The sequence below is a fragment of the Dipodomys ordii genome, unplaced genomic scaffold, assembly GCF_000151885.1.
Source record: "Dipodomys ordii isolate 6190 unplaced genomic scaffold, Dord_2.0 Scaffold5, whole genome shotgun sequence".
In the NCBI taxonomy this organism is placed as follows: Eukaryota; Metazoa; Chordata; class Mammalia; order Rodentia; family Heteromyidae; genus Dipodomys; species Dipodomys ordii.
Window position 1 is genome coordinate 9899461 of NW_012267221.1, and position 12142 is coordinate 9911602.

Sequence of the window (12142 nt, forward strand, 5' to 3'; positions counted from 1 at the left end):
TTTGTACACAAAAAGGGAAAATAGCTAAAGATGGAGTCCCACGAGCCAGAGGGAGCTACTCAAGATGGCTCTGCATTCACCTGTACTTGATACTAAGGAAATGCCTTGGCATCCTTCCTGTTTGTACTCTAAACCTCCTGTGAGAAAGCAAATCAGAGAGGACTTGTACTCTCACTTTAAAGTTGGAAACACTGGAGGGGGAAACTTCACAGCCAAGAAGGAGAAAAAAAATTCTCTAGTATCAAAGTTCAGCTATAGGATATCTTCATAGTACAATACAATCAGGTTCAGTTCACCAGTCCACTTGTCTTGAAAAAGAGGAAAAGCAAATTCAATTTTCAGTTTTGTTTTGTACTTCTGTTGCTCCCATCATAAAATACATTCTGTTACACACACTTCTTTTTATACATTGAAAATAATCTCACCATTTGACTTGAAAACCGTTTATTTAATTTATACAAATAACTACTAAATACAAAAAGTAGATTAAAACAAAATAGTTATTTTTTTCTGGCAGAGTTTAAATGCACATAATGGATAATTCCGAAGAAAATGCATTTTCCCCACAGCGTTCAGGACTAAGAATCTATTGAAATCCTTGCTTCTAAATCAGTAATATATTCGGTGGTGTCACATGGATAATGACTAAATACATTCTGCATATAAACTGAAAAAAAAAGTTACAGTCTACACACATACAAATGTGAAGCACTTAAAATGTGAATTTAACTGATAATAAAAGAAAAATGTCTATTTCAGAGTATAGTGTTAAAAACATTTCGGTAATAAAATCATAAGACCACATAAAAATAAGCTTTAACATATGCACAGAGCAGTTTTTACAAAACTGCTACGTGCACAAGTAATAAATAATTTGCAAAGTTGTGTATAAACAATTCCTAATGTTCAGCATCATTGTAAACATCAGCACATGTGTAAAATGCAGCAAAGTCTGACATTACATTTTGTTTTGCCAAATTGAATTCCTATTATCCAGACAGACCAGTGGAATATGCAGCCCACATTTTGGCAAGTTGGGTCTTTAAAATTAAGAGTAACAGTGCAAGTAAGGAATGCAAAGAATTCCTAGTGCAATAAAGAAGAGAAGCACAGGCAATATTGCTGATTAAAAATTCACCACCTCCTTGAGTTTCCCGTGGGGAGTGTCTAGGAGACCTGTGAAAGATATGCAAAGCCACTGTCTTAATGCCCAGATCTCTTTCAGGATTTCTCTGTTCCTCCAGTTCCCTATCTTTGCAATAGTATCTGTCCACCATTAGTCTCTGCAGTTTGAACAGTTCAGGAAATGCCCAGTTCACAGTCAATGAGCGAGGTTAGGGTGGTTCTGGTGTCCCCCAGCACATGGCTGGGTAAGAGGTTGGCCTCATCCAAGCAGCCATTGAGGGAGGGAGACAGATTCTGTTCTGACCACCAGTCAGGCCAGCATTAGGTCCCAGCTGGACGACGTCAAGTTTTCCTTCTTGACACAATGAAAATGTCAACAGTCAGTTTTCAATTTGTCTAGGGAATTGTCGATTTTGGTCAAAGTCTTTTTGATACGCAGAGCTGTGAGTCTCGCAGATGGATTCTGATACCAGCATTCCTTCATCAGCTTGGCCAGGGAGGTTAATGTCTGAGGAGATAAAGAACAAACACCACAGTGACAACCTGGCTGTTAGTGGTCCTTTAGTGGCCCCTAGAAGCTGGACAGATATCTTGTCAGCTCTTTTAAAGAACCCTGCAGGTCTTGTAAAGTTTGAGATGTGATTGTCATTTTCCTTAAACCAGTATCCAAGGCCTTATAAACTGATAAGAAAGCTGCTTAAAAGAGTTCCACGAACTCAGCCCTTTGGACTTTGAATACTACCAACTTACTTTATCAAGAAAGTTCTGTAGGCCAGGTTAGACCCCTTAATGGTTTTATGGGTACTAAAAGCAATAGAAACAACCCGGTATCTTAGATAACAGTCAAATTTGCAACTAGAGTCATTTCTCAAAAGATATTTTTTAAGAAATAGCATATATGATTTTTAAAATAATTAAGATATGTTCTTATTCACAAATATTAGTTGAATAGGGAGAGGAGGGTTCCACTCTGTCATTTCCATAGAAACATACAATGTATCTTAATCAAACTCAACCCTCCATCTCTCTCCCTAATTCTCCCTTCCCTTCTTAAAACAATCTCAACAGGTTCCATTGTTCTGGGTAAATACAGTCTAGATAGATATTTTAGATTTGCTACTACTTATAAACAGCAGCACAGTCTCTTGAGTATTGAGCAGCTTGTAGCTTGTTTGGAATCTCAGGTGTGTGAGGTGAAAGGAACTTAAAAATATCACTCTATGTCTTGGTTAACACATAAAACTATAGTCTTGGGGCTAATCACAATAGTTATGACTCTTCTACTTCCTGGAGTTGAACACAGAAATCCTTGTAAATATCATCAATCATTAGCAAGATCTATCTGGTATGGGGTTTTAAGAATGAGATAGTTTTTCCAAACCTGCTCAATTAGATTCTGAGACCTTTCTACATAAGTTTGAGAACAGTAGATACACACAATACAGATCTCAGATACCAATGACAACTGCAACTCAGAAAGCAAGCAAATAATCAAGCGCCGAGGTTTGCTCTACAACTAAAACATGGCTGGTACTCTTACCGGATCTGAGAACCATCTGTTGGGTATGTTTGGCCTCTGCTGATCCACACACACCACTTTCCTCATATCTTCAAAACTTGGGTCATTGGGAACCACATCATAGAATGGTGGCTTGTAATCCTCCACTATACCTGCACATGGGACAAGATGGCACTGGCTTAGCAAGAAAGTAAATGTTCTCCCAGGGTTTTACTGACAAGTGTCATGCATCATAATGTCACAGAACAAAGCACTAACTCTCCTCTGGCATAAAGGCAGTTCTAGAAGCTACAGATAGGTCCTAAAGGAATTGGAGAAAAACGCAATAAAGATATGCCCTGTCAGGAATTGTAGAAAGAATAATTGTTAGAAGAAAGTAAGTAAAAAACTTCTTATGTAGTCATATATATTAACAAAATGTAAAATGTTCCAACAATGTCTAAAACATTGCACTCCTGAGTAAAGAACAGGAAGATCTAGGACCAAACTTCCTTTAATGATCACTTAAAGAAAACACATACACCTAGTCACTTCCAAACAAGTAGAAATAAAATGTTTTTTTAAACTAGAGCTAGAGGTAAACAGAAAACAAACAAACAAAAAATTTTCACCCTATGTGGGCACTGGTGGCTCACACCTGTAATCCTAGCTGCTCAGGAGGCTGAGATCTCAGAATCAAAGTTTGAAGCCAGACTGAACAGAAAATCTATTTTTATCTCCCATTAATCACAAAATAGCTTTATTTCTTGAGCTGTGGCTCAAGACATAAAGCACCAGCCTTGAATGAAAAAGCTAAGGGACAGTGCCTAGGCTTTGAGTTCAAGCCCCAGTACGGGCAACACCTTCAAAAAATTAGCATCCAAATATTAGTTTTTGCTATAAAATTATTTTGAAAAAAATCACTATCATAAATTAATCTCTTCCATTAGAGAGAATGCAAATAATATAAAATGAAGTATTAATTTCTTTTTCTTTGAATGGGTTTCTCCTACTAAGGAAATAGGAAGTTTGAACTCTACCTCATGTTAAATTGGCGCTTTAACTAGTGCTTAAGCTACACCTCCAGCCCCTTTTCACATTTGTTTTGTTTTCTTGTGCTGGTCCTGGGGCTTGAACCCAGGGCTTGGGTGCTGTCCCTGAGCTTTTTTGCTCAAGGCTAGCACTTTACTACTAGAGCCACAGCTCCATTTCTGATAGTTAATTGCAGCTAAGAGTCTCACAAACTTGTCTATCTGGGTTGCTTTTGAACCTCTATTTAAATCTCAAGCCTCCGGAGTAGCTAGCATTACAGGTATGAGCCACCAGAGCCTGGCATACATTAGTTATTTGAAATGGAGTCTTGCTTCCTTCTGGGTCACACCCAAGCTATGATCCACCTACTTCAGACTTCCATACCTGGTGCCATCACAGGCATGAGCAACTATACCTAGCTTTCCTCAGACACAGAATCTCTTGGCCTTTTCTGTTCAAATGGACCTGGAACCACAATCCTCCTGATCTCAATCTCCCATAGAATTTAGTATGACACCATTTAGGATGAGAAAAGAGTCTTGTGAAGTTTTCTTCCTGGACTGGTCTCAAACTACAGTCCTCCCATTCTTAACCTGCTAAATAGCTCTATTAGAAGTGTGAACCACCAGCACCTGGCTGTTTTTTTTTAATTTTTATTTTTTATTATTTAAGCACTGGTATTAGCATATATTAGTTATATATTGTGACATTTCCATATTTGCATTCAATGTATCCTGAACAAATTCACCCCCTCCATCATTCTCCCTTATCTCCCCATGTTAAAACCCTACAAAATGTTCCTTTCTTTATTTGGCATATATTCAGAAGTACATGCTAACTATAGGACACAACTATTTGTCTGATGGCTATTAATTAATTTCATACTGTAGGTACAGAATGAAATGTAGAGATGACAGTATTTGAAAAGGCACAGGACTCGTGAAAAAAAGGATGTTATCACTGACCAGAAAGCAAATTTGAATCAGGCTACTTTTTTTTTTTTTGATCTATACTCCAGAAAGAAGTACTTTATTTACATGTAGTTCTTTAGTTGAATTTCTTCTTACATGTGACATTTGTTTTTTTTTATTATTTTATTTTATTTGTGAAGATGAATCAGGCTACTTTTAACCCCATCCTATTTCCAATGGCTTAGAAATTTTTTCCTAGCAAAATGACATGAACTCCTTACTTTTCACAAAGAACAGTGATTCCAAGAAAATAAAAATAAAAATTTAACATGTATTGTGTGGAATTAGAAGAGTGATTCTTATCACTTTTATCAATGAAACTAAGAAAATCAATTCCTTTTCTCCATCAACAGCATCAACATTTAGATCAGTGAATAACTTGGTGTGCCTGCAACTTACTTCTATTCCTATCTGGGTTGGTGTGGAAAACAGAGGAGGTTCTCAGGAGAAGTTATAATTAAGTTTTTCAGGTTCTTACAGGCCAGCTTGAAAGCTGAGTCCCCTCTTCAGTTACTGCAGAAATTACTTAGCAGTGGGAGTTGATACTCATGAATCTCATGTAAATACAAATCACTTAAGGAAACGATTAGATATGATAAGGAGCCCTGCTCGAGAAACATTACAGATTTGTTTAAACTTTACAAATTCAACTAAAGAGTTGGAGATGGAAAAATACTCTAAATTGTACTTTAAAAATTACTTGATAGTATCTCTTAATTCTAAATAACTTATCCACATTGCATAGCTGCATTTATTATGAGTATCAATCAATCCTAGCAAACTATAACACCTCTTATTGGTCCTAAACCACTGCTCTACAGAAGACTTGGAGCACCTCATCTCAGAAATTTCTACCTGGTTATCTTCCATGGATTCCTAGAAACATCCAAACAAAATAATTCCAGTAGTAAGGGATAGCACCTAGAATATACTGCACATGGACCTGTTAAGATGACTTCTATCTACTCCAGGGCCACATGACTTGTAGTCAGAGATAGGCCTTTTGTTTAAAATGTCAGTTTTTCTGTGGAGATACATTTAACAGCCTGTCTTAAGTCTTCTTCTTTTTTTCTGGTCATGAGACTTGAACTCAGGGCCTGGGTTACGTCCGTAAGCCTCTTTGTGCTCAAGACTAACACTCTACCACTTGAGCTACAGTGCTACTTCCAGGTTTTTTTCTGAGTCTTTTGTTGGAGATAAGAATCTCATGGACTTTTCTGCCTGGACTGACTTCAAAACAGATCTGATTCCTGAGTGTCTAGGATTATAGCTGTGAACCACTAGAGCCTGGCTCTGTCTTAATTCTTTACAAATAGAGCACAGTAGTTCTCTGGAGTAACTTGGCTGGTGAGTATGGAAAGGATTATGTGAGTATAAACCACAATTTAACAAGATTGGATTTCTCTATAAACAAACCAAAAGAAAGCATAGTTGGGTGTGTGAGGTAAGACCTGGTGACACCCAACAAAGATGTCACTATATACAAAGCGAAAATTTCCCTGTGTTTCTTTTCCTCATATTTTAATCTTATTAGATGTTGTCATATTCTAACAAAAGGGATCAAGTATAAAATAATTGATTGCCTGAGACTTAGAAAAAAAAAGTCTCTCATTTTCACCACTGGACAATGGTTGTTTCTATCCGACTTTCATCCATTAAAAAATATATTGTACCTGCTATGTGTGGAATGCCAGTGGTACTAAAAACGTAAGATATGTTCTTGTTCATCAAGAGTCAGTATCAAGATCAACACAAGTCCCTCTGTTTTCTTTAGATAATGGTGTTTTCTTCAAAAAATAATCCTTGAAACTTTTTCTTCGTTCTACTAGTTACTCTTTATCTTAAAAGGCTGATGTAGAAATTCTCACTGTACTTTATTGGTTAGCTCCTAAACTGATCCATCATTTGGTCCCTTAAACTCTGGGTACCAGAAGCTGTGCTTGGCAGTAGGGACATAGAAAAAGATGCAGTACTAGTGATGAGGAATATAAGAGTAGGAAAGACAGAGGACAAATTATAAACTAGCATTATAGATGGGTAGGAGACAGGTAGGGGGAGGGTAATTTCCAAGGTTCAGAGAAGGAAATACTTGTGTTGTTTCCTAGGTACCATCCATAAATGGGGTCCATTTGGAGCATAGAGCTTACCAGAGCTAAGAGCTTTGTGAAGCAGGTCAGGAGAAAAGAAAACATCAAGGAGAGGGTATGTGTCAGGCATAGGGAAAGTATGAGGCAAAGAGAAGGATAGATAACAAAGACCCTCCCTTGTTGGAGCAATGGAAGGAACTCTTTCTTTATGGGTGAAATTGGTGGACACAGTGGCCAGGACAGTGGAAGTAAAGGCCTGGGCAATTGGAATAGGGATAGGCAATGAGGAGACTTATATGGTCAAGGTAAGAAGTGACTATCTTAAAAAAGCGTCCTGGGTTCTGTTGATATTCAAGTTGATATTCAGTCAAGGTAGCAAGGCAGAAAAAGTGAACTTTAAGTCCTATGAATGCAGCACACAATGAGAAACTACGAAATCATGAACCATCAAAGAGGCAGTACAAAATCAGGAAAGCAATTGAAAATATAAAGTATTTCAAGTGCCAGAGGGGTGGTACAAAGAGCAAATGACACAGATGCAGGGAAAGAAGCACTGTCAGATAGGGTCAGAAGAGGAAAAAAAAGAGCCAGGCTTCATCTTTGCATTGAAGCAGCTGCTGACTTGAGAAAGACATGAGAGATAAATCAAAGAAATTACTCACAACCTACTCCCCCACAACTTTAGGCACTTTAAGCATAACTAACCAATTGTCTCCTTGGGCACCTAATTAAAAAGTTTTCTCTTCTGTGGGGGCAAATCTACATTTACCAATCAACAACCCTTCCTGAGTAAACTCCTTGGCTGTACTGCTGTGGTTTTCTAACACCTTTACACTAACCATAAAGCTCACATGCAACACAATGAGAATGTCCCTTGACACATGTTCTGGCAAGCTGACAGTACCACTGTGTCCAAAAATAAGAACTTCCTTGGAGTTCTTCCTCTCTTGAGTCCTTGGACCAACAACCCATCTCCCCAGCCCTTGAGAGGTTATATGTTACAGGCCTCTGCTTCATGTCCTTCTCCGCCTTCCTCCATCATATCCCATTCCTTCCAGTGAGATCTTCATGAGAAAACAGAGAGGAAGCTCAGTGAACCCTCCCCATGGGTATTCCAGTGGTGCTGCCCACAGGGCAGTGTTCATTCCCCACTACTGTCCAAGGCTCACCACCATCTTGCAGAAATCTGGGCATGACCCACACTGAAATGACCTGCAGCTCCAGCAAGACAGTGCTTTTAGGACTTCCTCAGCAGTTCCTTCTGTGTAGCATAGCAACTGTCATCATTGTCTGGTTGTATTTCTCTTTCCCACAGCACCTCACATCCTCTCAAGCTTGCCTATTCACCCCAGTTAGGACTCAGTTTAACATTCTGTCTTCTAAAACAGCCCTGCTGCTTCCACAAGTACAGGGCTCCAAAACTCGGTGCCCTCCTACACCTAATCATCACCTTCTATACCAACCACAGTGGCTCAAGCCACTGATTTACAACAAAACGTGAGCAGCCTTAAATGAAATTTTTATTTTGTGTTTATCTGTATTTGCACTATAGCTTCTCCAGAGCCGAACACGATAGTACTCATGCATGTGAATGCTGATTATGTTTTCCAGAAATTTGGGTATATATTTACAGAATTTGGGACATTTTACATTGTATAAAGATAAGAGGCATGACCAGAATCAACTCCAAATGGATCAAAGACCTCGGAGTCAAAGCAGACACTCTGAAAACATTACAGGATGGAATAGGAGAAACCCTAGGTCCCCTTGGCGCAGGCCAAAATTTTCTTAATAGAGACCCGGAAACACAACAAATCAAAGAAAGGTTGGACAAACAGGATTGCATGAAGTTGCAGAGCTTCTGCATGGCAAAGGACATAGCTAGCAAGATCAATAGAAAGCCCAGGGATTGTGAGAAGATCTTCACTAGCCATACAACGGACAAGGGTCTCATATCTAAAATATACTTGGAACTCAAAAAATTAAATCCCCCAACAACAAATCCTCAAAGAAACAACTGCCCAATAAATAAGTGGGCTAATGACTTAAAGAGAAACTTCTCTGAAGAAGAAAGAAGGATGGCCAATAGACACATGAAGAAATGCTCAACCTCCCCAGCCATAAAAGAAATGCAAATCAAAACAACATTGAGATACCACCTCACCCCAGTTAGAACGGCAAAAATAAGAACTCTAATAACAACAGATACTGGAGGGGATGTGGACAGAAGGGAACCTTACTTCATTGTTGGTGGGAGTGTAAACTTGTTCAACCACTTTGGAAAGTAGTATGGAGATTCCTCAAAAGACTCCACATAGAGCTCCCCTATGACCCAGCAATCCCACTTTTGGGCATTTACCCAAATGTTTACAAACAAGACCATACTAAAGCTACCAGCACGACTATGTTTATTGCAGCATTGTTTACCAGAGCTAAGATATGGAACCAACCCCTCAGTAGATGAATGAATCAAGAAAATGTGGTATATACACACAATGGAATTCTATGCCTCCATCAGAAAGAATGACATTGCCCCATTTGTTAGGAAATGGAAAGACTTGGAAAAAATTATATTAAGTGAAGTAAGACAAGCCCCATGGTTTCCCTTATTTGCAATATCTAGTATATATATGAGTCAAGCAGAAAAGGTCAGATAAGGTGATGGTAGGAAAATGAACCCTAAGATATGTATTTAAATGGTTTTTTTTTCTTTCATGCATTTGTTTCTAACGCATTTATAAGATTTTTTTCTTTGTTGCTTTGTATGTCCCTCCCCCACAGTATAACCCCTGCTTTCACTGTATTTGATGTCGGTATAATTTGTGGAGGGGAAGGGGAAAAACAAGTCGTTTAAATAAGGATACTGGTGGACCCGTTGCAACAATGAGAAGTACAAGTCATTATGTCGAAAACGAACTTTACAACTTTGGTGGGTGGGGGGCGAGGATTGAGTGGGGGGACAGGGGGAGGCTGGGAAGGGATGGGAAGGGTAAACAAAGGAGGAGGCTACAATGCTTGATAAGAAATGTACTCACTATCTTGCCCATGTAATTGAAACCCCTCTGTACAGTATTTTCACAATAAAAAAAAGAAAGTAGTACTTAAAGGGTAAAAATGATTATGACAAATAAAGCTAAGCAAATTTAAAAATTAAAAACAAAACAAATAGCCTTTCAGCAACAGATATTTGTTTTTAAACAATAATAATAGAATCTTACAACTGAATGTTAACTATATGTAGGACTTTTTCCCTAAATGCTTTATTATATTAATTTATATTTCATATCTATTCTATGAGGTAGATTCTAGTATTATTTCCCCCATTTTATAAACAATGAGTTATAAATAAAAAAAAGATATGAGGCATGTACCATATTTTTTGTACTATCACTTTTCTGCAGGAAAAAAATATGTACAGTCATGTACAATGACAAGAACAAAGATAATATACAGGCTCATGTCCATTTAGGTCAGGGTGCTGGTTAAGTAAGTTTGGGTCAGGTATTCTGCCAAGTAATACAGGAAGAGCTTTGAGGTTTCAAAGCTTTGGGGACTTCTCAGTTGAAGGTATGGGATTGTGGACCTGGCAATACTCTGAATCATTCACAGGTGAGAAAAGGAGGTATGGAGGTGATGTTAGCGCCAGGTAGGTCATTGTCTTTCCTTTCCTCTAAAAGAAAAACCTGGGGCACATACAGGGATAAATACTTATTCAAGCTCACAGCTCATTACTAACAAAGCTAAACTAAACTAGTATTCTGTCTCTATAGAACTCTCTCCAACAAGCCAATGATGAGAAAGAAAAATGGGAGTAGAGTTGTAAGGTGCTCATCTCACAGTACCTTCTCTCACTTCCAAGATCCAGGGAAGCAAGAACAGAGTCCTGGCATCTGAACACACACACAGAGCTACTTTCAACAGTTAATTCCTACAAAAATACTGAATCCTTCAGAGAGTAGAGCATTAGAAATAAAGTCATTTAAGGGAGAATAAAGGGAACAGATCATATTAGTCTTCTGAGAAAACTGTAAGTTAATACAGTGCTTCCTAAAGGAGTAGCATGTGAAAAACAATTGATATGGTTTGTAGACAAAACTTCTCATCTTATTAATTGCAAATTACAAATCCTTTTCATGTAATGTCATGTGATTCTGGTCACTCAATTCAGGAGTGATACTAATTTCCTTTCAATATAAAATTAAGATTGAAAAGAGGAAAGATTACATGCTACTATTATACATGTCATTTGGATATGGAAAAACAAAGTCACATGGGTGGTATGTGGTATCAGGTTTACAGGAAGGCATTTGTCACAAGATACACCCACCAACAGTATTACTTCACCTATCATGACTTAAATGAAAATATCTAACATTTTATCTCAGGACAGGTACATACCACACAAACACAAAGGTTAATGGAGAAATGGATGGTACTGCTCAGGATAGACATGACTATCCAAGAGTTTGAGAACCTTCCTCAATACCAAGTAAGTTAGAAGATTTGTGGGTTCCCAAGCTCAGGATGCTTCTCAGTTGCAAATAAGGGACTGTGGATCTGACTGCTGGCATCAGAGAACCTATACCCCAGCATACCTGTTACCTCATGGCAAGTGTTCCTTCCTGAAGGGGGTTAGAATAGCTCTGATCTCTGTTAGGAAAAGGAAGGCTTTGGCAGCTGTGCCCTCACTCATGAGCCACATTACAATTTATGGGCATGAGGAACCACATACATGACTCAAAGGCAAAACCAACTGCCTTCTTAAGATCCTTCGGTAAAATTTCAAACTTAATCTTTATATTTGAGGTTCACATAGAAGTAACAAAGCATAAGTCAATGGCTTATAGATTACTACATAGTCAGACCCTATTAAAAATGATTAATCAGTATTATCCTAAGTGGTCAGAGGTGAGGGCAAAATGCCTAGAAGGACTGCAGGGCTGTCTCTCAAGTTTAATCTTTGCTTGCCTCCAAAGCCCAGAAAAACAGAAGCATTTGGGTTCTAAGCATTTGGCAGCTGTGAAGGTCTCTCGAGAAGAAGGCACCACATATGAAAGGCTAGGGCGGTGAAAGGCTGAGGACATCAACATTCATCTGGAGGGGTGCTGCTCTTGGAAGCCAGACTAGTAGACAGCAAACAGCACAATCAGGAAAACTATTGGCTTCTGCTTATTTCAGCATGAGGTCAGCTGACTTGCTTTTCTTCAGTTTTAGATTTCAAAATCAGAGACATGAAATTCTAGGAAATTACAGCAGAAAAATCCTTCTCTCTCTCTCACCTCAATATTTCTGCCCTTAGTTACTTACCTAACAGTTAGAACAAATAAACAGAAGTCTTGAAATTGTGTTGTTTTGTTTTGTTTTTGGCAGTTCTGGGGTTTGAACTTAGGGCCTTGTTTTTGCTAAGCAAGCATTCTACCCCTTGTGTC

The 12142-nt window shown here is 38.4% G+C and overlaps 1 protein-coding gene across 5 annotated transcripts in view; it reads right to left on the reverse strand.

Moving 5' to 3' along the window:
* Positions 1-412: 412 nt before the first annotated feature.
* Acvr1 (activin A receptor, type I) overlaps positions 413-12142 on the reverse strand; it is a 120609-nt gene continuing 108879 nt past the window's right edge. For 3 of the 5 annotated variants that reach the window (XM_013030447.1, XM_013030456.1, XM_013030438.1), the window contains exons 10-11: positions 2666-2796; positions 428-1633 (exon numbers count right to left, since the gene is read on the reverse strand). In XM_013030447.1, coding sequence (XP_012885901.1) covers positions 1499-1633; positions 2666-2796 — 266 coding nt within the window. In that variant the 3' untranslated portion in view covers positions 428-1498. Of the gene's footprint in view, positions 1634-2665; positions 2797-12142 lie in introns of all 5 variants that reach the window. The other 2 variants (XM_013030474.1, XM_013030465.1) reach the window with 1 other exon arrangement.